Genomic DNA, 27125 nt, shown 5'->3' with positions numbered 1-27125 from the left:
CCAAATTCTTTGCTGTATTGAAAGTGGTGTAAATCCAAAGCGAGTCAGATAATTTAAAAATTTACTCCAGTTTTGCAGCTGTGTGACAGAGAGCAGAATGTGGCCATATGTTATTTACTTCACAGTTTTATCATTTCATTTGTTTGACTTGACTACAATAAGATGAGGAAAGAATATATTTTCCTTCTGGGAGTCATTTGAACGGGGAATCAGTGTCTCCTGTCCTTCGTATGCCAGGGGTAATATGATGATATAATTATTACTGGAACAGATCTTTTTCCCTACATATATTCCACCTATGAAACACTAAGAAACCCCCCAGCTTTCCTGTGAGGGTGAGAAACTGCTTTGTGCGCGTACGTTGCTATCATAAGTCTGCATCTTTTATTTCGAGTTCACGCGGAGATTGCGCAAGATCATCCGGAGCCTTTCGCTGAATGAAAAACGTTAAAGAAAGAGAAATAAATAAAGGCAGCTGCCTGCGTCTGAGCGCACATTCTCACAAGGCGCTGGCCCCCGTTCGGGAGACTCACTGACAGTTGTAATCTGTTAGATATGCAACGGTTAGTCACGTCAGATAGTCAAAACTGAAAACTGTTTCAAGACAGGAAAAGGTGGGCGTACAACAGTGACTCAATAAAACAGTCAGCAATCTTCGGCCTTCGTGCTCATTTAAGCTGCTGCTTTACCAGACGCTTAAAACTCTCTTTTTTTCTTTCCCTTCCCCCCCCGCTCCCTGTGTGTATACGTGCATTTTTGTCACTGGGGCTTTTCCTCTTGCTGAACTCTGAAGGCTTTCAATCAAGAAGCAAATCTTAAACGATATGTAACAGCGCAAACTTAATGCAGGTTTTTTTTTTTTTCCGAGCTTAATATAGAACAGCTTATATATAAGGCATAATATAGAACAGAGCTTTGGCTGTCAAATCTAGTAATAGGACTTTCTTTCTGCTCCAAGTCGTATATCCCCCAAACCTGCCTGAGACACGCATCATTTATTATCAGGAGTGCAACTTCAAACTGTCTAGGCTATATTTTTCACTAACTAGAATGTGACGGGGACTTTTTTTTTAAGGAAATATAACTGTCATTTAGAGTAAAATGGTTTTCCAGGTGTCGCTGCGCTCCAGCTGTGCCCACCTCTCTGAGAGATGCAGGTTGGAGGGGAGTTCAGGACCCTTGCAAAGGTGCCAAAATTTCAGGAGGCTGAATTCTGCCTCGGTGACCATGCACAGATGAAGGTGGTTTTCCCTGGAAAAACTGATTCTTTCACAGATCTTTCAATAATGATCACTGCAGGAGGAGTCAGTCTCTGTCCGATCCTGCCCATACACCATCCCCAGAGGTAAATTGTGCGTCCTGCCAGCATCAGCGACAGCCCTGATGAAGCACATGTTGCCTACACACCTGCTTGTTTAGGGCCAAAAATGCCCGTGCCTTTTATCCCTCTCCAAGTAGAAATTCAGGCTATTGCTTGGATCCATATAAATTTGCCTGGGGCAGGTTTAAGGCCACCTTCAGTGCCAGCCTATCATGTCAAAAAGTTCTGGCTATGAAATTGTGTGATGACACCATTCAGACCACAGACACACATATGAAATGGGTAGATTACTGGTAACAAAGACACTAAAGGGATTTTCCATGTACCTTTGAATGAAGAATTTGGCTTTCCAGCGCTACCGTTCTATTTACATGCCAAATCAGTACAAAAGTCTATCATGACTAAAAAATAACCCGACAAAATATACTGTTTGTAAGACCCTGTTAAATCAAGTCTGCGAGATTTTCTGCACTAAATATATCTCAAGAGAATACAATAAAAATGCACTCAATATAGAGATATGTTTCGACCTCACCTGTGAGCACTTTGAAATTATCACCTCAACCAGCTTAAGCCGAACAAGTAAGCGGCTGATCTGTAAGGGAAACTGGTTTTGTTCCCTAACTGGGATTCTACCAAACCGAAGCATTAATGCAGTACCATCGATGAAGCCCCACGGCGCTCAGCAAACACCACATCACTTCATCGCGGGGCCTTCAAGTTCCAGAGCTTTCAAGAGATGATTTACATATTACAGGATTAAGAACAAGATACATTTTTAAGGTCCTCTGTTTCAGTGATGCTTATGCCTTTCGCAGGTATTTCACAGATATCCCTCCTCAGCTACAAAATCCTTTAATGCACTTTTTATCGCCTTTCTTTATTGCCCTTAGTCATTTCAACTCTCCACTTTTAGAGGCTAAAGACTAATTGTCGTCCTCGTTTATTAAATTCCCCAGCCAGGCAGTCATCTGGCACTATTGCTTTGGTGTGTCTAAACTGTGCATTCTTTGTTATTCACACATACGAGCTGACATAGGATGAGATGGACGTATGCTGAAGCACAAGGAAAACCCCAGTAATTCACTTGAAAGGAGACTCGGCAGCTTGTGCGTGTTGCATATTTTTTCAGTTAGATGCTAATGTGATTAAAGTATCAGGACACAACAAAATTAAGGTTATGATCCTTTGCTTATTGAAGACAGGAATTCTTTCTTCTCTGCGCTGTGGATCGGGGCTTGTAAAAGTGAGCTACCACCTCGAAACCACACACAAACAACTTCTGCATTCACATAAAGTGGCCCGGTTACTTATTCTGATGAATCCAGAAAAGGTGCTTAAGAGAAATTATGCAAACAAAAACGTGAAGCTTCTGTCAGCAGCATGAATATGTATAAAAATCAAGTTTCTCCATTGAGCCATGGGAAGCAAGAAAAAACGTGGGAGAGGAGGTGAAGTGGCAAGCTGATGATTCAGACTTCACAATCAAATTTAGAGATACAGAGATCAAAGAGCGAGCTGTTTAGAAAGATGTAAATCTAAAGTCATGAACAGGTGTGGATTAGTTTCTTGCCACCAAAAAATGATTTCTTTATCACTTTATTTTTCCTGTTGTGCTTCAAGACCTGTACCTACCGATATTTGTATATGTAGGGAGCTTTCTCACTTCTGTTTGCAACTACTGCTTTCTTTCCCTGCTATTTTGAGCAGAGTTCTAAAAATCTATCATTAATGATAACTCCTTCTCTCCCTCTCTCTCTCTCTCCTCTCTGTTCTAAGTCTGGGAGACAAGTCTGGACCAATTTCTCCATCCTGCCTCTGGCAGCAGAATGCAGCATTTCAGATCCTCCACCGAGTCCCGGCTGCTTCAAAGGAAAAACCCTACTTTCTTCCGTTAAGATCATAAGAAATATAGGGGGAGGGGGTCAGCTCTGTTTGGACATAATTACACTTCATCAAAAGAAGCTTTCTTCATCTTCCATGCGTGAAAAGTCTGCAAGCAGTTAAGTCTGTCTTTTTTCTTCCTTTTTTTTTTTTTTTTAAATATAAAAATTGCTATTTGGGAAACAAGCCAAAACTCAGAAAGCCAATATAGTAAAACAGTGCACACCCTTTGTTTTTCTTTGAAGTCTCTTAAATAAATATGTCGAGGGTTTGAAAAGTACACTATCGCTTTTCCATAGATTCTACCCCGATTGATCAGAGAAAAAGTCTATTCCAAGTCTGCGAGACACAAATATAAATTAAACTACTGGAACCAAATTTTAGGAGGTTTGTGTTTGTATGTGTCTGTAGCCATATCTACCGAGGCTTTAGGCCCTCTGTTTCATTTCCTATGCTTTAATAAAAGGTATATATCATAGGTTTCAAATGAAATTCACAGATCAGAAGCAGCACATCACATCCCAGTTCTTTTTCAGCACTACTGAAAGGCTGATACGCTCCTGAACTTTTACTGTAAAGCAGCAGCAGTGATGGAGCCAGAGAACTTTCAAACCTAATCCATCAGCAGAATAACAAAGCAGACTGTCTTTTTTAAAGAAAGTGAGACAAATGGAAGAGAAAGGTAACACCTTATCCAAAAGGGCAATGAACTCTCTAGCGTGTTACTTTTGCAATAGATATTCTGTATTTCAAGTTACTCTTTATTATTGATACTTTTCAAGTTGTAAAATGATAAAGAGAATTGTTGGTCAGGTCACTAAGATAAAAAATAGCCTCTGTAAGCCACGTTTATGGAATCACTTTCACAAAGCACTTGTAAAAGTGTGTCGACTGATTTAGACTCTCTAGGCCTCTGTCATATGTTTATTTTTTTTTTGGACAAATACTCTTACCTTCCTTAGGATGAATTATAACTGCTTTTAAAAGAATAATACTGTAAAATTAGCTTTATCGCTAATTTTCCAACACAGTTTTCAGCCTTTATGGCTTTGTTTTGTCCCATGCAGCGCTAGATTAAGAAATGAATAATTACTCCAAACACAGAGAGGAAAAATATGCAGGTTGAAGCACTGACTGATAGAACAAACCCCTCAGAAGATTCCTGCAGCAAAAGCTGAAGTGCCAGCTTCCTTCAATATATCTTTTCAATCATTAGCTTAAATTTGAAAGCGGCTACAAGAGGAATTCTTGCAGACTTGTGATGATTACAGAGGCTTTCTATGAGTGCAGTGCAGTTTCCAGATTATAGGAAAGCTCCTAAACAGATGGAAGACAATGACAGCAGTAAAAAAAAAATAATTTAAAGTTACCCTGTCATTTAAAGTAAGGGTTATATTTAGTTCAAGCCCAAGCTTACCAGCAATTCATAAAAAGCCGACCAGTTTACTAAAAAGAAAAGTGTGGCTTATTTTCGCAGGTCATATGCAGTTTGATTGTAAAGGGCAGGGAAGCCACTAGAAAGCTTTCCACCAATAGCTGAAAGCCTTTAAGCATGTAAGTCCTTAAAGAACATAACATATAGCACATGTGATATGCAAAATCCCCTTAATTATAGGTCGTCTACAACGACTTCAGAAGCAGCTCTGCTGCTAAAGGGAATTCTCTGTGGCCTGAGATACACTCACTGACTCCACGTAACCCAGATCACAAATACCCCCATTTCCTTCTACCTCTGCTGGGTGATTAAAACAGGGAAGCAGGTCTTCTGTGAATCATTTCTCAAAAGCCCCATCTCATAAAAACGTGCAGAGACGGAAGGAGTCAGAAAAACTTGAGAAGCTCTTCAGTTAGTTTGCACTTAGTTTGCAAATAAAATGTGCTCATCTCCCCAAATGCGAGGCCGCCAGCAACGACTTTACAGACTGATGGGTATTTCATTGCAAAGTTTAACATCTAGACATCGTTTTTACTTCATTATGAACACGTAAAATGCAGCGGCCTACCTCGTCCACTTCTGCCCACAAATCGCAAGTCATTAAATCTGGCAACCTGGTTCTTCATCACGGCAGAAGCATTTCGCAGCTCCGCAGAGTAGTTCTCGTCATTCCCAGCCATGACGGTGACCACCGTCCCATCGGGCACTTCTCCTAAGGCCACCACCTGCGAAAAACAGAAGACAACCACAACTCATGAAGAGACACATTGAAAACGCGTGTCCCCATCCCAGCTTCGCGGGCGGCCATGCTCGTGACAAAGCTCTGCGGCAGCTCCTCCAGCCCGCTGTGGTGAGGAGTCATGTAGTAGCTGAATGCAGAACAAAGTGCCACATCAAACAAAGAAACATCTTGTATTGTCTCCCTTACTCAGAGCCTAATAGGGAGTTTCTTCTTTGTTGCATTTCTTCAGAAACATTCAATGGCCTTACGCAGAGTGTATGGTTTAATGCTTCTTAAAGGCCAACTTTGTTCGTAGCAACCAGCAAGCAGCTAGAAAACATGAGGCATGGCTCGTATCCATAAATTATACACGGGAGAGCATTTAAATGGAAAGTTAGAAACTACTATTAGAAGCCTTATCACCCACATTTGGTTCTATAATGCTTCTGTGCTGGTTGCACCCATCTCTCTGACCCCAGAGCTCCTCAGACTTCAAGCTAGAGAGAAATCCCCATCTACCCATCCCAGGAGGGGCACCGGGGGCATCATCAAAGTTCTCCACCCAACACGCCGCTGCGATGGAGCACGTTACGGCTGGAATTCCAGCTCTTCAGATGCAATATAAAACAAAGGCTGGATTTCCTCGCAGGCATGTAAATTTTCATAGCGCTCGCAAGAGTCGCATGTGGTTAGCGCTGATGCCTCCCTCAAATTCCAGGATGGGTGAACAGAAGATATCAAAGTATTTCTTACGTTTCAGCTAGCTGATAGTCTCACTTTTATGCTTCAGTGGTTGTATAGCGCTCCAACATCTGATTAGATAAATACCACAGAGCAGACAGCTACCGTCCTCTAACTTGAAAACACCAGGGGTACCTACAGCGTTAAAGCACTGCGACTTTTTAAAGTAAAAATAAACAGGAATACTAAGTTACTGCGAAGAAAACGTGCATGTTTCTTCACACGGTGTAAAAAAGTCCACAAAAGTAGAAAAAATAAAATATATTATTTTGTCCAGTTTGCTAATACTGATGCTGGAAATAAATTTGCTAAAAAACAAAAACCAAGAGATTCAGAAATATTGCATGGCTGAGCTTGAACTTGAAAAATATACAGTCTTGAGATACAAAGTTTCCCTTACAGTTTCTACCAGTTTACATGGCCAGATAGGACTTTTTATATCATTCAGAGTAATTTATCCTGTCTCCTGAAATATATATTACATTTTGTCATAAGCCCTGCTTGAAATGTCTTGCCCATAAACGGTCCTGTCTGAAACTAATAATTGCAGGTTGCACTGTAATACTAATTAAGTGGAAAGAATGAGGAATTCTGAATATATAGGGAGAGCATTATGTGGCCCAGTGCACTGTACAATGTTTCTCTAAAACAACAAAAACTAATGACAAAGGTATAAAAAACCAGAAAATATTTAAATTAGAGTATATTACTGAAAATTATAGCTCATCTTATTTAAAAGAAATATTGAAGAGAAAGAAGAGAGCAAAGCTGTAATGCTATATAAACGATCTACCCTGGTGCTTCTCTCTTTTTCCATAGAACACTGGGTAGTACCACCCAAAACTGAAACCTGGGTTTTGCCGCAGAACACTGTGAGGTCTGTCTTTCAAGCAAAGATTTTACCTTGAAGTGATATGAACGTCCCTGAACATAAAAACACAGGAACTACCGTTGCGGATAAGATCTGAGGTCCCATTAGCTCACTAACAGCAACCAGGTCTGACGGCTTCAAAGCAAGGTGTCAGGAATAATAAATAATAATCAAATAGCAAATAATAATCTGATGAACAGATTATAGGGCTGACTCTAACCCTTAATAAATAGAGATTGGCTTGAAATCTAAAGGATGGAGCTTGAGACAACTTATAAAACACCCCCCAGCTGGCAGCAGAAGATGTTAACTCTGGGCAGTCTTGCCACGCACATCAGCATCCAGGGGAGTTGCAACCTCTGCTTTTTATATCTTGTGAAACAACAGCAAAAGAAATCACATAAACTCCAGAAATGCAAAGAAACCGAGGGCACAGGAGGAAGTGTGAGGGGCCTCGGCAGAGGGAGCGAAGTGACTGCAGCCCCGGCTCACCTCCTTCCCTCCAGGTAACCAGAGCTCAGCAACGGCATCACCTCCACGTCTTGACCCTGTCTCCCGAACATGGGTGTAGCTGGTGACACCCGGGCAGGAGGGAGGAAAACCTCTTAAAAGGTCCCCCCTGTCGCTTTTCAGAGCTTTCCTCACTACCCTTTCCACTCAGTGCTGTCAGTTTAATTCGGCAGCTCAGACATTAGCCCAAAACCGCATGTGCGGCCGTGGGAGTCGCGGGGTTGATGGCACCTCATCGAGAACTGCAGAATTGCTGAAAAGCACGGGCTTTTGGAGGCTTTTGGATTCAATATTGCTATTTGTCTCATTAGGAGAAGACTGAAGGAAAAGACAAACTGAAATCAGAGGTGAAAAACAAAACTTTGGCTGATAAAGTCCTACTATATGGAAAGGCCCCCTGCTATGCAAGCGGAGTAAAACGCTTGTTCTTTTCATGCTTCGTCCCCATGAAATATCAGAAGACTATTGCACACATGTATAATAGCACTGGTTATAAAAAGCTTTGCAAAACAACTTTGAAACCTGGAGAAATACACATCGTTCTGAGAATTTTTAAAAGTAACTTTACATAGTGAAAGACTGTTGCCATACGCCTTGACTTGTTAATTCTGTGCAGCGTATCAATCAAAAATTACTTAAATATTCTTAGAAAGAAGCTTGTAAGCGCACTGTGAAATGAATAAGTACTGCATTAAAAAATAAAGATTTAAAAAGTAGCTACAGTGCACATTCCTCACCTCTTCTTCAAACTATTTCAAAATCTTTATTTTCCTTATTAAACTACCTACGCGTTTTGGTGATTAAAGGTAGATTGTGCTTTTGTTTTTAGCAAAAGCTCAAAAAGGTACACAAAGTCAGATGAAGCCACAAAATAAAACCAAACCGATTCTTTACAAGTTGAAAATAACTATGTGTTTTTTGCATAACACAATTCTCGTCTGGATAGGCAACCTGTTTGCCCAGTTTCGGTCCAGTGGGATTTGAACTGGCCAAAGTATGTACCCTAAAGACGGAAGTTAAGAGCGTGAAGCAAACCTGCTATACGACAGCGGGTACTAAGACTTTCTGCAGAGTAAAATGCTTGTTGGGAAAAGAAAAAAGCTAGTGTACATGCTAAATAGCTCCTCTCAAACATTGCTATCTCCCACTTCAACAACTTTCCTTGCAAAACACTGAATTCAAACAGCCTCTGCATGTCAAATCTTCTGTATTGAGAATGCCTTTTCCAGAGATTGCCAAAAGAGCATCTGATACCATTAAAAATATTTTAATGTTCTGTAACTTAAAACAGAATAACCCATTTGCGCTGCTTTTTCTTTCGAAATATACATCTGGGCTGACAATTTATACAGCAGGTTTCAGCTTGAAGCTATTTAAAAAACAGCTGAGTTATAAACTCCGAAAGTTGGGGTTTGGAGTGGAAATGCTGACAGACCCTTAACTACTGCGGTGCTACTGGGGAGAGGTTTTAGACATCACGTCCCTCTTTTTTTCCCTGCCTTTAGGTCCACTAAGCCTCTTTGCTTCTAACAACATCTTACAGAAGCCACTTGTAACATCTAACGTGGCAATTTGGGTCCTCATGACTTTCAGTGAAAACTCTCCATACAGACACATAAACAGAGGGCCAAAATCTGACCACATTAAGTCCTGCTGGCTATTAAGAAGTGAATATGATTTGGGCCCAGGTGCACAATACCTATTTATTTCATGCTGGAATATGACTACATAGTTAGAGCTATGTTAATAGGTACATGTGTAATACTCTTCTCCTCAAAACCAGTTTGCATTAACAATCTTACTAGTTAGTACACCCAACACAGACTCCCTCCCTAGTGCATGTTAATATTAATACTTAAAATTCAAATCTAATACTAAACCGACATTCAAAAAATTATAATCCAACCCAGCAGTGTTCATAACATACTTCGTCTCCTCCATATGATTTATATCCGTTGTGCTTTTTAAAAAAACTTAAAACAGTGCTATATCCAGAGTAGTTTTTAACTAGAGATCTCTGCGAGAGAATTATGACACACTTAACACACCACTCAAAACATTATCATCAACATAATATTTATTGCTAATAAAAATTCAAAAAGTGTGTTTTCTGTGAGCTATTTTACTTTCAAGTTATTGTTTGGCTGAGATGTCTGTAGCCCAAATCTGTCTCTTTTTTCTTTTTCAGAGATAATTCCCATTCTGTTATATCACGGGAAAGTGTTTCACTGTATGATAACAGCAGCTTCTTTGGTCTAGAAGTACTGAGAGCTGCACGCAAGTTACATTTGAAGAATGAAATACATTTTTTTAAGTGGTCAAAATTATTAAAGCTCAGTTTCAAATTCATTCACCAGTAAATAAGGGTGTGTATATCGTCTAGGTTTGAAAAAGTATGCATTGCATACTGCGTGTGAAAACACAGATGCACCCACAGTGGAAGGCTGCAAGGGGCAATGCCTCCTCCTGATGCGTCAGTAAATTGGTCATATCTATACCTCCCTGTCAGCAATCAACTATAGGACACAAATATATGGCATGTATAAATATACAGATAGATAGATACGAACACAAAAAGATTGGGAAATGCTCTAAAGCTTTTTCTATCCTTTTATCATTCTCATTGTAATAATATTCTAAATACTTTAATATTTAGTTCAGATCTTCCCCTTATTCTAATGAACTGCGACCGCATCCTTTGAATTGCTGTGAGGTAGGAGAAGGCTCAGACGTTTCAAAAGAAAACAGCAGCGCGAGCACGATAATCTACAGGCTCTCGCGTCCCTTCTATAAAGAGCAACTATAATACCAACTTAATCCAACGCTCAATTAAATTATAATCACAATTGTCTGAAAGCTCCTCCTCCTTACCCCGCAGCCCCTGTGAATCAGAACCGCTGTGACCCACACCTAGAGCCTTGGAGTGCTACACCGAGCCACGAAAACAGCAGACACCCCATTTTCCTGCCACTTCTACTTAGTCTGACCACGGTGACCTGCACGGCCCCGGGCAAAGGGTTCCTCTGCAGCTCCAGGCTCCCCAGGCTGCCTCCCCCACACAAAAGCACTTAAGTCAACTCTAATCTGCACCCCTATTACATTTTTGAAGCAAAGATTCATCTCTACCACCAGTCATTTTAACACCAGCTCTTTTAACCACTTCTACTAACTTTTCCCGGATAAACGGCCATGATAACACAGCTAGCAATAGGGGAACACTAGAGCGAGGAAACTTTCTGGAAACACACTGGGTGAGAGTATTTCCAAACTCTTCTACCTTCTGAGCGATTTCCAAGTGCTTTATTTTTCACACAGTGGGTGTGGGAGCAATGAGCCCATCACAGGACCACCCCATCCTGGCCCCAACCCCACACCCCGCTCAGGAAGGTGTCCTGGGACCCCCGAGCCATCACACACTCTCTACCAAAGGAGCGACAAGTCCAAGCGGAACGCTTTCAAATGTTGCAAGGGGAGGGAAGGGGCTCACTTGAAAGCATGTAATTATTTTAAAAAATCTTTTCCTCTCATTAGCACACCATGGGGATGCAGACAGAAAAGTAAAAGCAGCATCCCCAGTGCAGACTGCGGTGGTATTTATAATTTAAACGTGCAAGCCCCACCAAGAGCATCTTTTGGCCAGACACTTCCTCGCTTGTCCACCAGGAGAAGCAAAAGGGTCCCGATCCCCCCCCCAAAAAGTCCTGTCCCCTTTTCCAGCCTCATCACAGCCCGAACTGCCTCTGGGGTAAGGGGTCAAAGCCCCGGTTCCCCCACTCCCACATCAGCACCCACAGCTTGACCCCCGCACCCCAGCACGCTTCAAAACCACCCCAAATCTTCCAGTCCTACCCCCGGGAGCAGGGAGGGAGGCAGGGGCACCCCCGAGGGCGAGGTATGAGGTTTCTCAGTGAGTGCGTACAACACACATATACTTTGTACCCTCCACAATGAGCTCCGGCCCATGGGTGAATCCCCCTTTCCTCACGGAGGGAAAGCGTCAAATCCCAAGAGAGGGGTCTGTGGGGAGGAGGGGGTGTCTCTGGGGATGCTGCTGGGGGGGGTACAGGGTGCCCAGGAGCTGCGGGGGGGACACGCCGGCACTGCTCCGCAGGGATGGAGATAACGGGATGACTCCCGGGGTGCGGGGGGGAGGGAGCGGGCAAGGGGGACATTATTTTAGGGGGGGAATGGAGCCGCTGCACGGGTGAGGGAGGCACAGCAGGCACTGCAAGGCAGGAGGGCAGAGCTGGCATTACGGGGGGTGCAGCAGGCACGGGGTGAGGGGCACAGGAGACACAGCAGGACGGAGCGGGAGCACAAGATGCTTCGCAGGACGGGGTCACGGGAGCCACTGCAGGATGGGGGGTGGTATAGGAGGTATGGGGGGGGGTATAGGAGGCACTGCGGGGGGTGCACAGGAGAAACTGGAGTGCGAGGGGCGGCGAGGTCGCTTCTCAGGACAGATGTGGGCACAGGAAGCTCCGCAGGATGGAGGGCACAGAGGCTGGTGCGGGACGGGGGGGAAGGCAGCGCAAGACGGGGGGCGGCACTGAGACACCGCAAAACGGGGGGTACAGGAGACACAGCAGGTCGGGGACGGGATACAAAAGTCACTGCAAGACTCGGGGGGGGGCGGGTACAGGAGGCATTGCAGGACTGGAGAGGGGGGCACAGAAATCCTTGCAGGCTGGGGGGCGCAGAGAAGCGCCTGAGGACCAGGGGGCACAGGAAGCATTGCAGGACTAGGGGTGCAGAGAAGGCACTACAGGACTGGGGGGGGGGGGCACAGGAGACACTGCAGGACTTGGGGGCAGAGAAACTTTTGCAGGACACAGGGGGCAAAGGCATCATTGCAGGACTGGGGGTGGCACACGACGCACTGAAAGACTGGGGGGGGGCGCACAGGAGGGACTGTAGGACTGGAGAGGGGGGCACAGGCTGGGGGAGAGGTAGAGAAGACCCTCCGAGCCGGGAGGGGGCACAGGAGGCATTGCAGGAGTGGGGAGGGGGCACAGAAGCTATTGCAGGATGGACGGCTGAGAAGCCCTTGCAGGACACGGGGCACAGGAGGCACTGAAAGACATGGGGGGGTGGGGGCATATGAAGCATTGCAGGACTTGGGGGGCAAGGGGGGGAAGCACAGGAGGCACTGCAGGACTGGGGAGGGGGGCACAGGCGGCATCACAGGCCGGGGGGGCAGAGAAGCCCCTGCGGGCCGGGAGAGAGCACAGGAGGCATTGCAGGACACGGGACACTGGAGGCTTTGAAAGACTGGGGGGGGTACGGGACACACATGAGGCATTGCAGGACTTGAGCGAGGGGGCACAGGAGGCATCGCAGGACTGGGGGGCAGAGAAACCCTTTCAGGACACAGAGGCATAGTAGGCATTGCAGGACTCGGGGGGGAACACATGAGGCATTGCAGGACTTGGGGGAGCGGGGGGGGTAGCACAGGAGGCATTGCAGGACTGAGTGGGGGACACAGAAGGTATTGCAGGACGGGGGGTTGATACGCCCTTGCAGGACACGGGGGACAGGAGGCATTGAAAGACTGTGGGGGGACGTGACACTCATGAGGCATTGCAGGACTTTTGGGGCGGGGGGGGGGGGGGGCACAGGAGGCATTGCAGGACTGGGGATGAGGGCACAGGAGGCATTGCAGGACTGCGAAAGAGGGGAGCACAGCCAGCACTGCAGGACTGGGGAGGGGGGCACTGGCGGCATTGCAGGACCGGGGGGGCAGAGAAGCCTCTGCGGGCCGGGGGGGCAGAGCCGGCCCTGCGGGGAGGAAGCCCGGGGCGCGGGGGGGAGGCATCCCCGGGCAGCGGCGGCTACGGGAAGGAGGGGGGGGGTGGGTGTCTCACCTTGAATGCCACCGGGAGGGTCTTGTTGCAGCGCCAGTGCGAGGGCAGGACGGAGCAGAGGAAGTTGGGGCTGTCGGTGCGGACCAGCTCGGCGGGGTGGTCAGCGATGATCTCCACCATGGTGCGGTTATCGTGGGGGCGCAGCCTGGGCACGGCGGCCGCCGCTTCTTGCTGCTGTTGCTGCTGCTGCTGCTGTTGAGCTACTACGACCGGGCTGACTTCGCTCATCTTGCCGGGCTGCAGGCTGCTGGAGGGGGGGCTGAACCTCCGGCTGGTGCTGGGATCTACGGGAATACGCATCACAACAGCCACAAGTTAGCGAATTGGGGGGCGGGGGGGTTGGGGGGGGGGAGCGGTAAGGGGGATCGCTGGAGGAGGCGTGTAGTGGGGGTGGGGGTTGTAAAAAAAAAAATTATATATATATAGCGAAAAAAAGGGGTGAATGAAAAAGTGGTGGGGTGAGGATAAAGGACCAAAAAAAGCAAATCGAGGAAAAAAAATAACAGGAGCGCATTAAACGCAAAAAAAAAAAAATCTCAGTCTGTTTTTGTTTGTTTGGTTTGTTTGTTTGGGTTCGTTTTAAGAAAGATGGACGGGGCGGGGGGCGATGCCGGTCTGGGGGCGCCTGGAGCAGCGAGGAGACCAAGTTGCGCTGCTGGGTCCGGGGCTGCCCCGCTTAGCAAAGCCCGGCTGGAAGCTGCATGGTCCCGGCTTCTGCCCAGCTGCAAAACGCTGCTGCTTCTCCTCCTCCCTTCTTCCTTCTTGCACAGTCTCTCTGCTCTTTTCCCTCCTTCTAGCCACCGCTTCTTCCCTCAAGTGCTTGAGTTTCTTTCCTTCTAATTTTTTTCTTCCCCTCCCTCCCAAGTCCTCTTTTCCTTTTCGGATTTGCGAAAGGTTGTCTCGGGAGAAGGAAAACTCGCTGCTGGTTCAAGCTTCCTGGGCTGCTGCTGTTGGCGGCTGCCAGAAGAGGAGCGTTAACTCTCAAAGCCGGAGAGGGGGGGGGTGTTCAGGGGAACGTCCCGATTTCCTCCGATGAAATCTTCCTCCTCCAGACAGAGAAAAAGAGCAAACAAAAAAGTCTCGCTGGGACAGAGGAGCCGCTGGGCTCCCCCGCTTTATTGCCTTTGGCTTCAGGAAGCGGGAGCTCGGGAAGGGGCTTGGGAAAAGTGGCTCCTCCAGCAAAAAAAAAGGCGCTCCCGAAGCGATTTCGGCGTGGAAAAAATAAAATGATTGGGGTTGCTGGGGTGAGGAGAGAAGTCACACGACTAATAATTAAAAGAAAGTCTTTAGCCGGTTCCTTTGAGAGGATCAGGGCTTAAGAAAAGTTGATCTTTCGGATTCCCAGGGCAAAAAAAGCGGGGAGCACAGCTGGAGAAAAAAACGCCACCGCAAAGCACCCCTCCTTAGGCTGATTTCTAAAACATGACCAAGGAAATTCTGGGAAAAGGCAGCCTCGGTGCAGTCCGGTCCTTTTAATTAAGTCGCGGCTGGATCCAAGTCCGTTGAGTTGAACGGGCTAACAAATCTATTTTTTTTCCGCTCTTGATGAACAACAGCAGCAAAAAAAATCATTAAAATGTCGGTTTGCTTCGGTTATTTTTCTTTCTGAAAAAAAAATCGGGTTTCAAAAAACAAAAACAAAACAACCCAAATCAACAAACTTCTTCTGGGTCCCAAGAAGCTGAGGTTGGGGAAGATGAAGGAGCCGAGAAAAAAAAAGCGCCGCAGTTTTTTTTTTTTTGTCCTGAATGTGGTTTTTGGAGGCTGGGATTTCTAATGATTAGGTTTTTGTGGTTTATATATACAGGACTCTCTGGCTAAGGCGATCATTATGCTGATGAGAGTCAGCAGCACGTGGTGCTTCAGTCCTCAGACTTCTGCAGCCTTCAAAATAAATACAACAATGTGCATCCCCCGCAGGAGGAGAAACTTGAAGTCGCTCTCACCCACGGAGAGGGGGACGCGGACGGGGAAGGGGGGGAGCAGGAGACGGTCTCCGATCTCCGCTTCTCTCCGGGTTTTTTTCCATTAACACTTTTGGGCTTGTTAAAGGAAAAAAAAAAAAGCATGAAAAATCTTGTTTGCAAAAGAAATAATAGTAAGAATAATCTGGTGCCAAAGGGTTGGTTTTTGTTGTTTTTCTTTTTTTCGTGTTTTTTTTTTTTTTTGCTAAGTCTCCGGTAGTCTAAAGCCTAAACCATTTCCTTGAATGAATGAAAGCTATAAAACCCCCCTTAGACTATTAAGGTAAAAGGAGTCTGGTTTGTTTTCTCCCTTTAAAAAAAAAAAAAAAATAAAAAAGAAAAAAAAAAAAGGGCAGATCTTATTAAAAACAATTTACATACCCAATAGTAAAATAGTGTAAACGCCTCCCAGCGCAGATAACAACCTATCACAACCCTCCCTCTAATTTCTAAGGCTTTACTTCGACTTGCTACTTCCACCTTCTTGTACGAAGTCGGCGCTGCGTGTGTGCTCCTTGCTCGCCGCCTGTGTGTGACTCGGGGCGGTGTGTCTGTCTGTCTGTGTTGGGGTGGGGGGGGGAAGAGATTTGTCGTTTTTATGGAGCTTTTACAAACCATAAGTCCGGTTTTCCGACCCAGCAGAAAAGCCGGGTTTCTTCTGACGTGACGGCGGCCTCACGTATATTATCTCGGGGGGGAAAGGGGGTGTAGTGGGGTGCAGAGACACCCCCGGCGCTGTTTCCGCGCTCCGCGGATCATCCGCGCCCTCCGCCGGCCGGGCCGGCAGCCGCTGCGCCCCGCGTACCTCCTGGCCGCCTTTTCCTCCCTTCTCCCCCAAATTCCTGCTCCCCCATGAGCGCAAACCTCCGGCTCTGCACAGAGGGAACGCTCGGGCAGAGGCGGCCCCGGGCTCAGCGCTGCCGGTTCCGCGGGGGGTTGGAGAGAAGGAGAAGAAAAGATCTGAGTTTCGGTCACAGGGGAGAGCTCTCGCTCCGCGCACCGCGGAGCCCCCGACCCGCCCGGACCCGCGGCGACAGCGGCTCTGCCCTTGTGCCCCCGCTCCTCCGCCTGTCCCACGGGGACATGGGGACGAACCCCCCCGACCCACTGTCGCAGCACTCCATGTCCTGTTTTTATTTTTTTTTAAACCCTTTCCCCCCCTTTTTTTTTAAACAATTATATATATATATATATATATTTATTTAATTTTCCTTTTCCTGCTCCAAAGCTGTGGGAAGTTTTCTATCCCGTTGTGAAAACGCAATCGCTGCGGGTAACACCGCAAACCTCTCCTGGGGTTGTCCCGCTTTTCCGGCAACCATAGGGATCTTGCTTTTCCCCAAAAGTAGCCACAGGCATTTCCAAAGGACAATTACTCGTCGCCTACATGGCCTAGTATATTCATAAGCCATAGTTACAATATGGAAAACATATTTTTCATAATATAATAACCCATAGGTTCTCTTCCCCCCCTCTATATATTCCATTAAAGCCATCCCTAAGGTAAGGCAAGAGGTTGCCTTATATCCAAATACTATATAAGCCTGACAATCGTGATTTATTTCATTTCAAACAAGAAGATACATTTCCACTTTAAATTAGTTACACTAAAAGTTCTACAGTCGCCCCTCTTCCCACTAAAATGAAATAAAAAGTTAATTAGGATAAACTGAAATAAGTTATTGGAAGCTACCAGGGTAAGGTCACTTAAAATAGTCCATGGTTATTTATAATGTCGAAATAAAACTTTCCACTGAACGCCCTAACAAAGTTTCAGGTATCTGGCGCAGCTGATTTTCAGTCTCCGTGCAAAAATATCTTTCGTCTGAACATTTACAGATTTAACAGGAACTTACTACAGCCTGGAACAGATCACAGATCTGGGCACTCGGATTTTATTTAAACAGTTATGGACAAATTAATAAAAGTCCCAGTAATGTTTATGGACCTGCATAAAAGCTGGATGGGATTTTTTAGAAATAGTAATTTATGTTATGATATATATATAATCTGGAACGTTGGCTCGGATTTGGTTGGAAGGGAGAGCAACCCTGCTGCTCGGCTTTCCTCGGGTTTTATTTCAGAACTTCTCGGAATTTTAGCCCCGGTTGCAAAATGGGTCGTATTTTAAGATGTTAGAGAATTGCAGGAGGCGAGCGAAAAAAAATGTGCTTGCACTGCAAATCATGTCTTAACAAACACCTTCGGATCACTATATAAAATAGGATTTTCATTAGTGCAGCTATGTTTGCTGCAATTTCAACCGTCTTCCAGCTTTTTCACTTAAACTATATTATGAATACAGCCATAATTACATTGCTTGTGGACAAAAAGGTAATGTTTTAAAGAGCACCGAGTTTGTTTACTGTTGCATTTACAAAACACGGGCCTAGCACACTCTTGCATGCTCGAGATGAAAAATAATTGTCAAATTTGAAAGATTCCAACCTGGATGATGTTCCCTAAATAAATAGTTTCAATGCCAGTTCATTGGTTTGGAATGCCCTGTAAATACAATGAATACAGAATTTATTTTGAGCTTCTCTATATATGTAAATAGCTTTTGTGAAACGGGAATAAATGAATGGGTTCAGCGGGTTTGTTATTGTACCGGATAATTTTAGTCAGAGCGACTACAGCAATGTCAGCAACTATTACTATAGTTAAGAACTTGCCAATATTCTCTTTCCAAAATCTACCTTCTCGAGGCTTTTTATTCACTCGTGAAAACGTGCATCGAGCCAAAATGTGTGAATTTAACTAAGCTTCATGCTGGAGAAGCTTTTGCCCAAATTTCCATTCATTGCAGCAAGGGCAAGATAAGCTCCAGTGTCTCTTGGCAGCGTTTTACTTTCGCTTTGGTTGTAAATTGACTGTTTGCCCAGCTATTCTTTGCTTTTTCTTAAGTATGACAAGCAGCAACTCTAGGTTTGCAGGTTATTTGCTCTGGTTATGTATTCTGTAACTACAGCATTCATACTCATGGACTGCTGTGGTTTAACTACTGTGTCCCCACACCAGTTTATGGCCCGAATAAAGGAAGATTCCTTGTGTCCTGAAATCAGTCAAAAGCATTTAATATCTCAGCACCATGCACAGTTTTTTCACTTTTACAGTCCCTGATACAGACATAAGCATAAAGCTTTGAAATACAGGGCAGAAAATGATTACATTAAAAAAAAATAATCCTGAGAATATTACTTCTTCTGCCAGTATTTTCAGTAGGAAGTGAGGACCAAGAGCTGAGACTCTTGGGTTCTGTCTCGGGATTTGATGCTCTGTGACCTTGGACAAGCCTTTTAACAAGTTTTCCTTCAGTATATAAACGGGGTATTAACTATTACCATATAGCTTTTGAGAGATAAAAATCTGTTCTCAGAGCTCCAGAGCTTAGCAGGGCTCTGCATATGTAAAGCATACCAGTAACACTAAAAGCTGGTAAGAAACCTGCCATGTCGCTACTGAAAAATTGTCGTCTTTTCCATGGCACGCAGCAAAACGCACGTTATACAAAGTAAATAGTTACTACTTCTTTTTAATTTTTTTTTCCCTAAATGATTTATTTTCTGCTTCTCTAATAAGGATGGACTGCAAGCTTAAGTCTCGGTCCTGCCGTAGGGTTATCCCATTTCCCTCCCTGTCTGCAGCCTCTTACGCTCCGTTGCAATTGCATGTATTTCAATGAGGTTTAAAGCAGCAAATGACCATGTCATCAATGCAAAGGAAAGAAATGTGGGGCTGCTTGTCGTCTTGTAAGAGCGTTTGGAAGAGAAAGTATGGCCTGTGTTTTCTGGCAGTAAAAACCTGGATGCATAGTACGATTAGAAAAATGTTTGGCCTGTTTTTTCAAGTATATGTTTTATTTTTTTTTCCTTTGCAACAAGCAAACTAAAAATTAACTGTAGGAAGTCATTAGGGTCCTCATAGTTAGGGACAGATCTTTTTTTATGGCAAGCTTGACTTTGTCTTTTTCCATTAATCCTCCTCCCAACTTCTGTGTAGCTGATTTCAGAATGAAGTAAAATGGTTTCAGACAAAAAATCAGCAGGTTGGTTTAGAGATAAAACGCTAAAAGATGAGAGCTTTATTTTTAGTTTTTTACACCCTGCCTGCCTTGTTTCAGCATATAGAAAAGCTGCAGGAGCCAGAAACTTCACGGTTATTTTTTCTGTTGACCTCAATGAAAACAGGTTCCCTGGACTAACTGTGGGGAAAGTGGGTGGTACAACTGTTTGCAATTAAAAAGAGCTTATACATTTGGAACCTTGCAGAGTCCCTACATTTTGCATGCTGGTTTTTAGAAGACTAATGGAAGTGCGCTCAGGCCAGATACAAGCTCCATAAAGCTCACACAGAAGATCTGACAAGATCTAAGTCAATCTTCAGTGGGAAAAGTTGCTTTTAATGCTCCCAACCACAAGCACAACACCAGATCCCTACTCTCCTGGTGTTGCAATGGTGAGGATTCCCATTGTGAATCTATTCTCAGTAGCATGAGTGTCAGAAATAATTTTTAGGCAGATTCTTTGTTAATAACACGAGTCATGAAGATGGAGTGATAGAAAAACACTAAGTAGTGCCAAGATTTGTTCTAAAAAGAATGAAAACGTCCAACATTGAAGGAGGTGGTGCTGTCTACAGGAGTGTGATAGAAGAAGAAAGCATTTGGTAATGGCACATGTAGAATAAACATAATGGACAAGGGAAACCAACTCTTTGAGGAACTATAAAAAAATAGTCTATTTTTGCCTTTTCTTTCTAGAAAATTCACTCAAATTATAAACTAAGCATAGCCAGGCCATACCAGAGGATCAAGAACATAATGACATTTACAGCATGGCACAATGTAATCCTGAAAATGCACAGCATCTCGGTCACATTTTAGCACAATATATGTGTGCCCTAAATTAGGTGCGGTCTGAAGACCTTGGGGATCAATCCCTTAGTCAACTGTTGTGGAACTGGCAGCCAGGTGACACAACATCAGTCCAGAAACACGCCGTAAGGGCAGATGACAAAACATTAGACATCACAGGAATGATTCTCTCTAGTAATAAAAGACAAAGATCTGGCAGAAAAAATATTATAGGTGAAGCTGCCAGCAGTATCTGCAGTTAAGCTCGTCTACCACAGTATAAGACCTTGTTTTCATTCATGTAATGTTGCCAATTTTTAACTGTTCAGGATGAGATTTTCAATCCTGAGTCTGCCTCAAGCTGAGTTTTTTTGGAAACTTCCAGCAGAAATACTTCTGCTGCTTCTAAGATCGGCTTTAACAGAAATCACATTGTTTCACAACAGTTTAAAGTTTCTTAGAATCATCCCAGTCCCTACTTCAGAGTCGAGATGGGAAGTTTTACTACGCAGGGAGGAAAAATCAGATAAGTTCCTTTTGTTGCCCTTAACCAAAAGGATCCACCCGAACTTGGCCAAGTTAGAAGTTGCTAAATATTGTTGAGTTTTCCCTCACGTGTGCTCAGTACAGAAGGGAGATGTTGGCAGCTAAATTTTGTGAAGCCTCCATAGCAGCACTGGGCTGGATCTGTAAGTCAGTCTGGTCTGACTGGGCTGCACGAGATGGTTTAGAGGAAAGGATAAGAAACCCTAGAGTCAGCAGATAGATATGGGTTCTATTCCTCCTTTCAGGGCCCATCCTAGTTAATAGTAGCTTATAAAATATGATCAGAATGACTGTCAGCAGCGCAGTTTTAAATTGTGTCTTTTAGAAGTCTATAATTCAACCATAAAAATTCCTTCCAGGCTGAAATCTGGCTTATACTCTCAGTTCAGAAGTCAAAATTCTCCATGGATTTTTTTTTTTTTTTAAATAGTTGGTATTGAAGTAATAGAAAAGAAAAAATAGTCACGTACAAAGCCTGGACATTTCTTTCATAACACACTTCATAATTCAGTTATGATAAGTTTTAAAGTATTTGTTTCAAATGCTGGTCAGGCCCTAGGAGGAACGCAAGTAATTAAAATCTTCACCATTAACACTAGACATTCAATGTGAATAAGATTCTCTGACCTCGGGATATTAAGAGTATTATGATACTAGAAGCTTATGTGATCTAACACCCAAACCTGTTATTCTAGTTTATCTTATAAATATTAAGCTAATTTATTAAATGCATACATATTGAAAAGCAGGGGAGAAATCCTTCAGTCCTTCCATGGCAAAACTCATCATGAAGTCAAGTCACTCAAATGTTTTTCTAACTTAAGGAGAAAGACATAACCTGGAAGTATCCAGGAGGAACAAGTAAGAGGTTCTCAGAGGGGGCAAAGCAGATGCGAAATCTTTCTTGGAAGGCCACAGCAGCTCCCATAACTACCCAGCTTCTCTTTGTAGTGGAGAAGATAGAGCAGCTCTTCCCATCCTTGGAATGCTTTCAAACAGACTGTGCTTGGCACCCTGAGGTTAGCGTTATTTTTGAGTAGATAAAAGCCCGTTACATGAAAAGGCAGATCCCACCTTCTGTCTTTCTTTCCTACTTTTTTTCTGTTTGTTTTTTTTTTATCCATCCTTGGTAAGAAAGCAAGAAAAGCCTTATTCTGTCTGCAGCTCCACCTATTTCAATGGGAGCCTTCATGGGATAAGGTGCCGCTTCACGTACGTGAAGCAGAGGCAGCCTTTAGGTAACTTGCTACTCAGGTTTACTCTCCTTATCCTTTCATACTTCAATGTATAGATGCCCATCTTGCTGGAGAATATGTAAAGTTTTTCAGCTTTTCTTTTTCACTCCATTTTAAGGAGCTAGAATATTTCATATTTTTAGGCCCGAGAAAACCACCTCCTGCTGTTTTTGACAATTGAGGAACATGGACTGAGGGCATCAGAGGAAAGCTCTATTTACTAAACATCACATGTAGATTACCACTGATAGTTTTTCTAAGGAAATTTATGACCTGTGTGAAGTAAATAAACTCCCTTTTTGGTAAAGAATCTTCAAGCCAATCATTCATGCTTGCTTAGAGACCTTACTGTTCGTGTTGCTTTTATGTGGAAGGCTACAGTAAAGGGTGATGTTATGTCTAAAATAGACAGTTGGCAGCTCCAAGATTAAAAAAAGCAGCCATTTCTGACATTACTTATCATGAGATTCATGCTAGATTATGGCACATTCACTCTGATTCAGGAAAGAAAGAAAAGATAATGACAGGACAATTATAATTCTTGTAACAAATATGTTATCTTCATGCACACACTTGCATGCTACATTTACTGGCGAGTTATGGCGTTTTACAGATCTGAAATCAACAGAGAGCTCTCAGTATGTTCAAAGTGTTTAGTAAGTCTGAAAGCTGTTTGCTCTATATCTCAGAGTAAATGAGAATGGGACAGGCAATTTTCTTCTCCTGGCTGTACTCCTACCATTGCGTCTCTTCCCTGCTCCCATTCTCCCCATTTTATGCTCCGGATCCAACGGAGACATAACTAAGGCAATAATGAAAATTAAGTGAGAAGAAGGAACTTTGGTAAGTGTTTGCATACCATGTTTTCAGAAATATTAAAGTGTTTCTTATGCACAAGCAACTTGGTGGCTTTCAGCGGTATCCATCCTGATTTACAGTGGTGTGAGAGGAGAACTGGGCTGTTCTTATTTAGTAAGTCTACTTACTTTAATAGACGCACACAATAAAAGTGCTTATTTTCTTTAGACCATCATATGTGAAATTATCAACACAACCTTTAGTAAATACCATGATACCTATGAGACCATTCTGAATTTAAACCAAGTGCGTGCCTTTCTGAGTGATGAGCCCGTGTCCTTAACTCACCCCATTGTACTTCAGCACATACACCACGTAATGTCACCGGGGCTTTGCCTTTTCTAGAAAAATGATCTGGTTTTGATGAGGGGTGTCAAAAATAGTTTTCCATCCTCAGATCTGCTCAAGTAGAAGGAGAAATGGCTGCCTCAGTGGTGAGGACAAGGTCAGGTGAGTTCAGTGCTCACCGTAGCAAATCACGCCTGTCAAGGGCTCAGGGGACAACTTGCCTGCGTAGGATTTGGCTCAGCATGTATAGAAGAATTTGTTACAATAGGTGTTGAACTCAGTTGACTTTGTGCACACGGGAAGAGCAGTTGTTGTCAACACCGCTCTGAGATGTGCAGAGAGTGGGAGGGCATTTTGACAACAGTTGTCAAAACCACGTCGTTTGTCTGGGGTAGGCGCACACCTGCTGAAATATCGATGCTATAAAAGGCCCAATTCAGTAAACCTGGGATAACGTAAAGTCCGCAACATCAGCGTGGACTGACTTTCTACGCTGACGTACACTTGCAGGATGTCAGATGATGAACAGGTTTTTTTAATACATTTTCACTTATCATCTATATAAATACAGGATTCAAGGCCACAAGCCAATCCTCAGAACTGGATGATTTTTAAGATTATGCAGTCTAATTTAAAGAAAAGGCGATAGAACAGTTAGTGGAAGAAAATAGCCGTGTTATAAGCAATTGATCAATACTCTCATCACAGGAAGCTGATGATACAATTCACAATGCTGATGATACAATTCACTTGCAGCCCCTTCATGCACCATGTGTTCTTCTGCGCTCTTTTGTGAAAAAGCATAGGAAACATTTGCCAAACCAGACTGGAACAGGTATCTGCTCCTTAGATGTCCCTTAACAATTGACCAGCTCCATGGAAGCATCATGGAAGAAGTGGATTGTAACAGAACTTTTCCTATGGTATTTACTTTTGAAATTCCACAAAGAATAAAGTAGTATATGAGGAAGGAAACTGAAGCAGAAGTTATTTTCAAACTCATAAAAGAAGATGCTATTTTGTAAGGAACATCACTGAGTTGACCTTTGCAATGAATTCCATAAAATACTATATTGGCCACAAATGTAACAACATTTTTAGAAGGATTAATGTTTATCTGTCTATCTGTCTATCTATGCATGATTTTAAAAAGACTAAAGGAAGCCAGCAGCTCACTCTTGCTTATAATTGCATCTGTCAAACTTTAAAACTCCACAAGATCTGCCTCTGCTGTGCTGGATGCCATTAGCATTAACGTATTACCACAGAAAAAGAACCTATAGTAGACAGTGAGCTTCATAAAAGGTCTTCCAGAAGCCTTCCATCCCTCAAAAACTGTAACCCACAGCAAGAACCTGACTTTCACAAAACCCACTAAAATATATGAACTGTTAAGTACGCTCACGGAGTTGATAACAGTCAGAGTATTTTTTGATAATGATAAAATCCAGAGCTGTATTAGATGGGAGAAAGTAATGTTTTAGGGATTTTGAAACCCGGGAGAAATTTTGGAGGGGTCAATCACTGCGCTTATACGAGTTCATTGGGGTAGTTGGTTGGTTGGTTGGTTGTTTTTGTTTGTTTCTTGGGTGGTGGTGGCTTGTTTGTTGTGGGGTCTTTTGTATGTTTGTTTGTTTTTCCTTGTGTGTGTGTGTGCTTTGTGTGTGTGCTGTGGTTTTGTTTTGTTTGTTTTGTTTGTTTTTGTGGGGCTTTTTTTTGTTTGTTTTGATTTTCTTTAACATTGGTACAGGCTTCTGTCAGACTGCCTGCCCTGTGGCGTTCACACATTGCACAAGTACCATGCAGTCATTCTTTGTCCTTTCTGGCCCTACATGCAGGGCGAATGCGAGTCTTATACATAAAATGGACACTGAAGCATCTAGATACTTTGCAAATACTTTGTAATAGAGGGATTAAAAAGATGTCAAGAATAGGAATAGAATTTGTCCAGATCGTTGAGTTCTGTTCTGGCATTCTGTAGCAATTCCCAGTAAAAATGTTTTAGCTGATCCCAGATGTAATATTGGTTCACTGGAAAGGGTGTCTGTCTATGCTCTTTGGCTGATCTGAACACACTGCCTAAATTTGTAAAATCAACATCTTAACTTTTTCATAATTAAAAAAGATGCATGTAATTCATTAGTCTAAGAGTATTTTTTTATTGCTTCTATATTTTCCATAATAATGCTAAGTCAAAACTGGCGGAATGGAAATTGGAGAGAAGTAGCAAAGAAATTAAAACGTACCCTACTCTGTTTCCCAGCTGCAGAAATGACTGAAGCTGTCAGAAAAGCACCTTATACAAAAGGAAGGCTGTCTAGAGAAGAGGTAAGAATATTCTCAGGAGCTCTGCAGAAGGCACTGCTTCTTATCCAAAGGAAAGACAGAAACATGTAATTGTACCCTTCCTTTAAAACCAGGTTTTAGTCCTTTCCTGTGCGTTACAGATCACACGTTATTTTACACTGGAAGCTTAGTGCTAAAATCTGAAATTTAAGGGCCAAGTTCTGCTCTTAGATACACACGCACAACTCCAATGAACTCAAAGAGAGCTGTGTTCATATGTTTAGCAATGGAATTTGGCCCTAAATATTTAAACATTTATTCAGAGGAAAAAAAGCTTCTCTGATACATTTGTATCTCATATCTAATGTACACAGATTATCACCACTGGGCACCCACATTAAGGGATAAAAAGTTTTGGGGAACCATAAACTCAGCATTCTACCTGCTCTGTGCAGTCAAATAACATGAATTTGTTTCAGAACACTGAGAAAATTAAATCCTTAGCAACCTGTGGCTGATGTTATTTATTCTGCAGTCCAGGAGTAATTTGATGCAAATTCCTGGCACTATTCCTATATTTCAAGAAATTACTGTTTTGAATGGACGGATTTTGAAAACTTTCATTATATTAATATGCAATCCAGAAAGAACTAATGTCCTCTGCTTATATTTCCTTTGCAGAGGAAAGCTCAGTATTCTGGCTAGTTCTCACTTATCTTTCATAAGGCTTAAGACAGGAGTCCATAATAACCTAAACATGTCATGTGGAAATGGTTAACATGAAGATCCCACCTGCTCTCCACGGCAAAATGACCTCAGTTGTATTTTTCTTAGGGATATAAAGGATTCAGAATCCGGCAAATTTTCTCCAAGCAACATAATCCTCCAATTTGTATATCTAATATAGGTAAACAATAACTATATATACATGTTATTTTCCTTGGACAAATGACAGCTAAAGAGGAGCTGAGTTCCAGGTTAAGACACCTAAATTTGTTTGTCTGCAATGTAAATGTTTACATTTAAGCTAGCTGTTTAAGCTCTCATTATATTCAGTATTGATTTAAGCCTCAATTCACTTGCCAAAAATTCTCTAGAGCCACTGTAGATGCCTTGGGCTACTTAAGAAATTGCCATGGGGCTGGCACATGTAAGTCAGGACCTACATGAAGCCCTTTACTCTTTGGAAAGGCAGATGGAGGCCAGACAACATCACCCAGACTACCTGACATAGATAACTAAACTCAGGCCTAGCAAACTCAGTCAGCGGCTCCCAGAGAGCAAATCTAACGACCAAACATAGATGTCTGCTTTTAGTTGAACTGAACTGGTCTCTTGTCTGCACTGACCATGTTGACTGTGAGGGCAAATTGGTGAAGGGTTTGGAGAGGAAGCTGTATGAGGAGCAGCTGAAGTCACTTGATTTGTTCAGCCTGGAGAAGAGGAGACCGAGGGGAGAGCTCACGGCGGCCACAGCTTCCTCACAAGGGGAGGACGGGCAGGAGCTGAGCTCTTCTCTTTAGAAACCAATGAGAGAACCAAAGGGAATGGCAGGAAGATGTGCCAGGGGAGGTTCAGGTTGGACATGAGGAAAAGGTTCTTCACCCAGAGGGTGATGGACACTGGAACAGGCTCCCCAGGGAGGTGTCACGGCCCCAAGCCTGATAGTGTTCAAGAAGAGACTGGACAACGTCCTCAGACACATGGTGTGAATGGTGGGCTTGTCCTGTGCAAGGACAGGAGTTG

At 43.5% G+C, this 27125-nt stretch overlaps 1 protein-coding gene across 6 annotated transcripts in view; it reads right to left on the bottom strand.

Annotated features, from left to right (window-relative positions):
* RUNX2 (RUNX family transcription factor 2) overlaps nucleotides 1–27125 on the bottom strand; it is a 228372-nt gene that overhangs the window by 150849 nt on the left and 50398 nt on the right. For 5 of the 6 annotated variants that reach the window (XM_065055681.1, XM_065055679.1, XM_065055682.1 and 2 more), the window contains 2 exons: nucleotides 13348–13631; nucleotides 5209–5365 (listed from right to left, as the gene is read on the bottom strand). In XM_065055681.1, the coding sequence (XP_064911753.1) occupies nucleotides 5209–5365; nucleotides 13348–13631 (441 nt within the window). Of the gene's footprint in view, nucleotides 1–5208; nucleotides 5366–5568; nucleotides 5692–13347; nucleotides 13632–27125 lie in introns of those variants that run through there. The other variant, XM_021300896.2, reaches the window with a different exon arrangement.

Source organism: Columba livia, chromosome 3 (genome assembly GCF_036013475.1).
Source record: "Columba livia isolate bColLiv1 breed racing homer chromosome 3, bColLiv1.pat.W.v2, whole genome shotgun sequence".
NCBI classification, from domain to species: domain Eukaryota; kingdom Metazoa; phylum Chordata; class Aves; order Columbiformes; family Columbidae; genus Columba; species Columba livia.
This window is presented reverse-complemented; position numbering and strand designations above follow the sequence as displayed.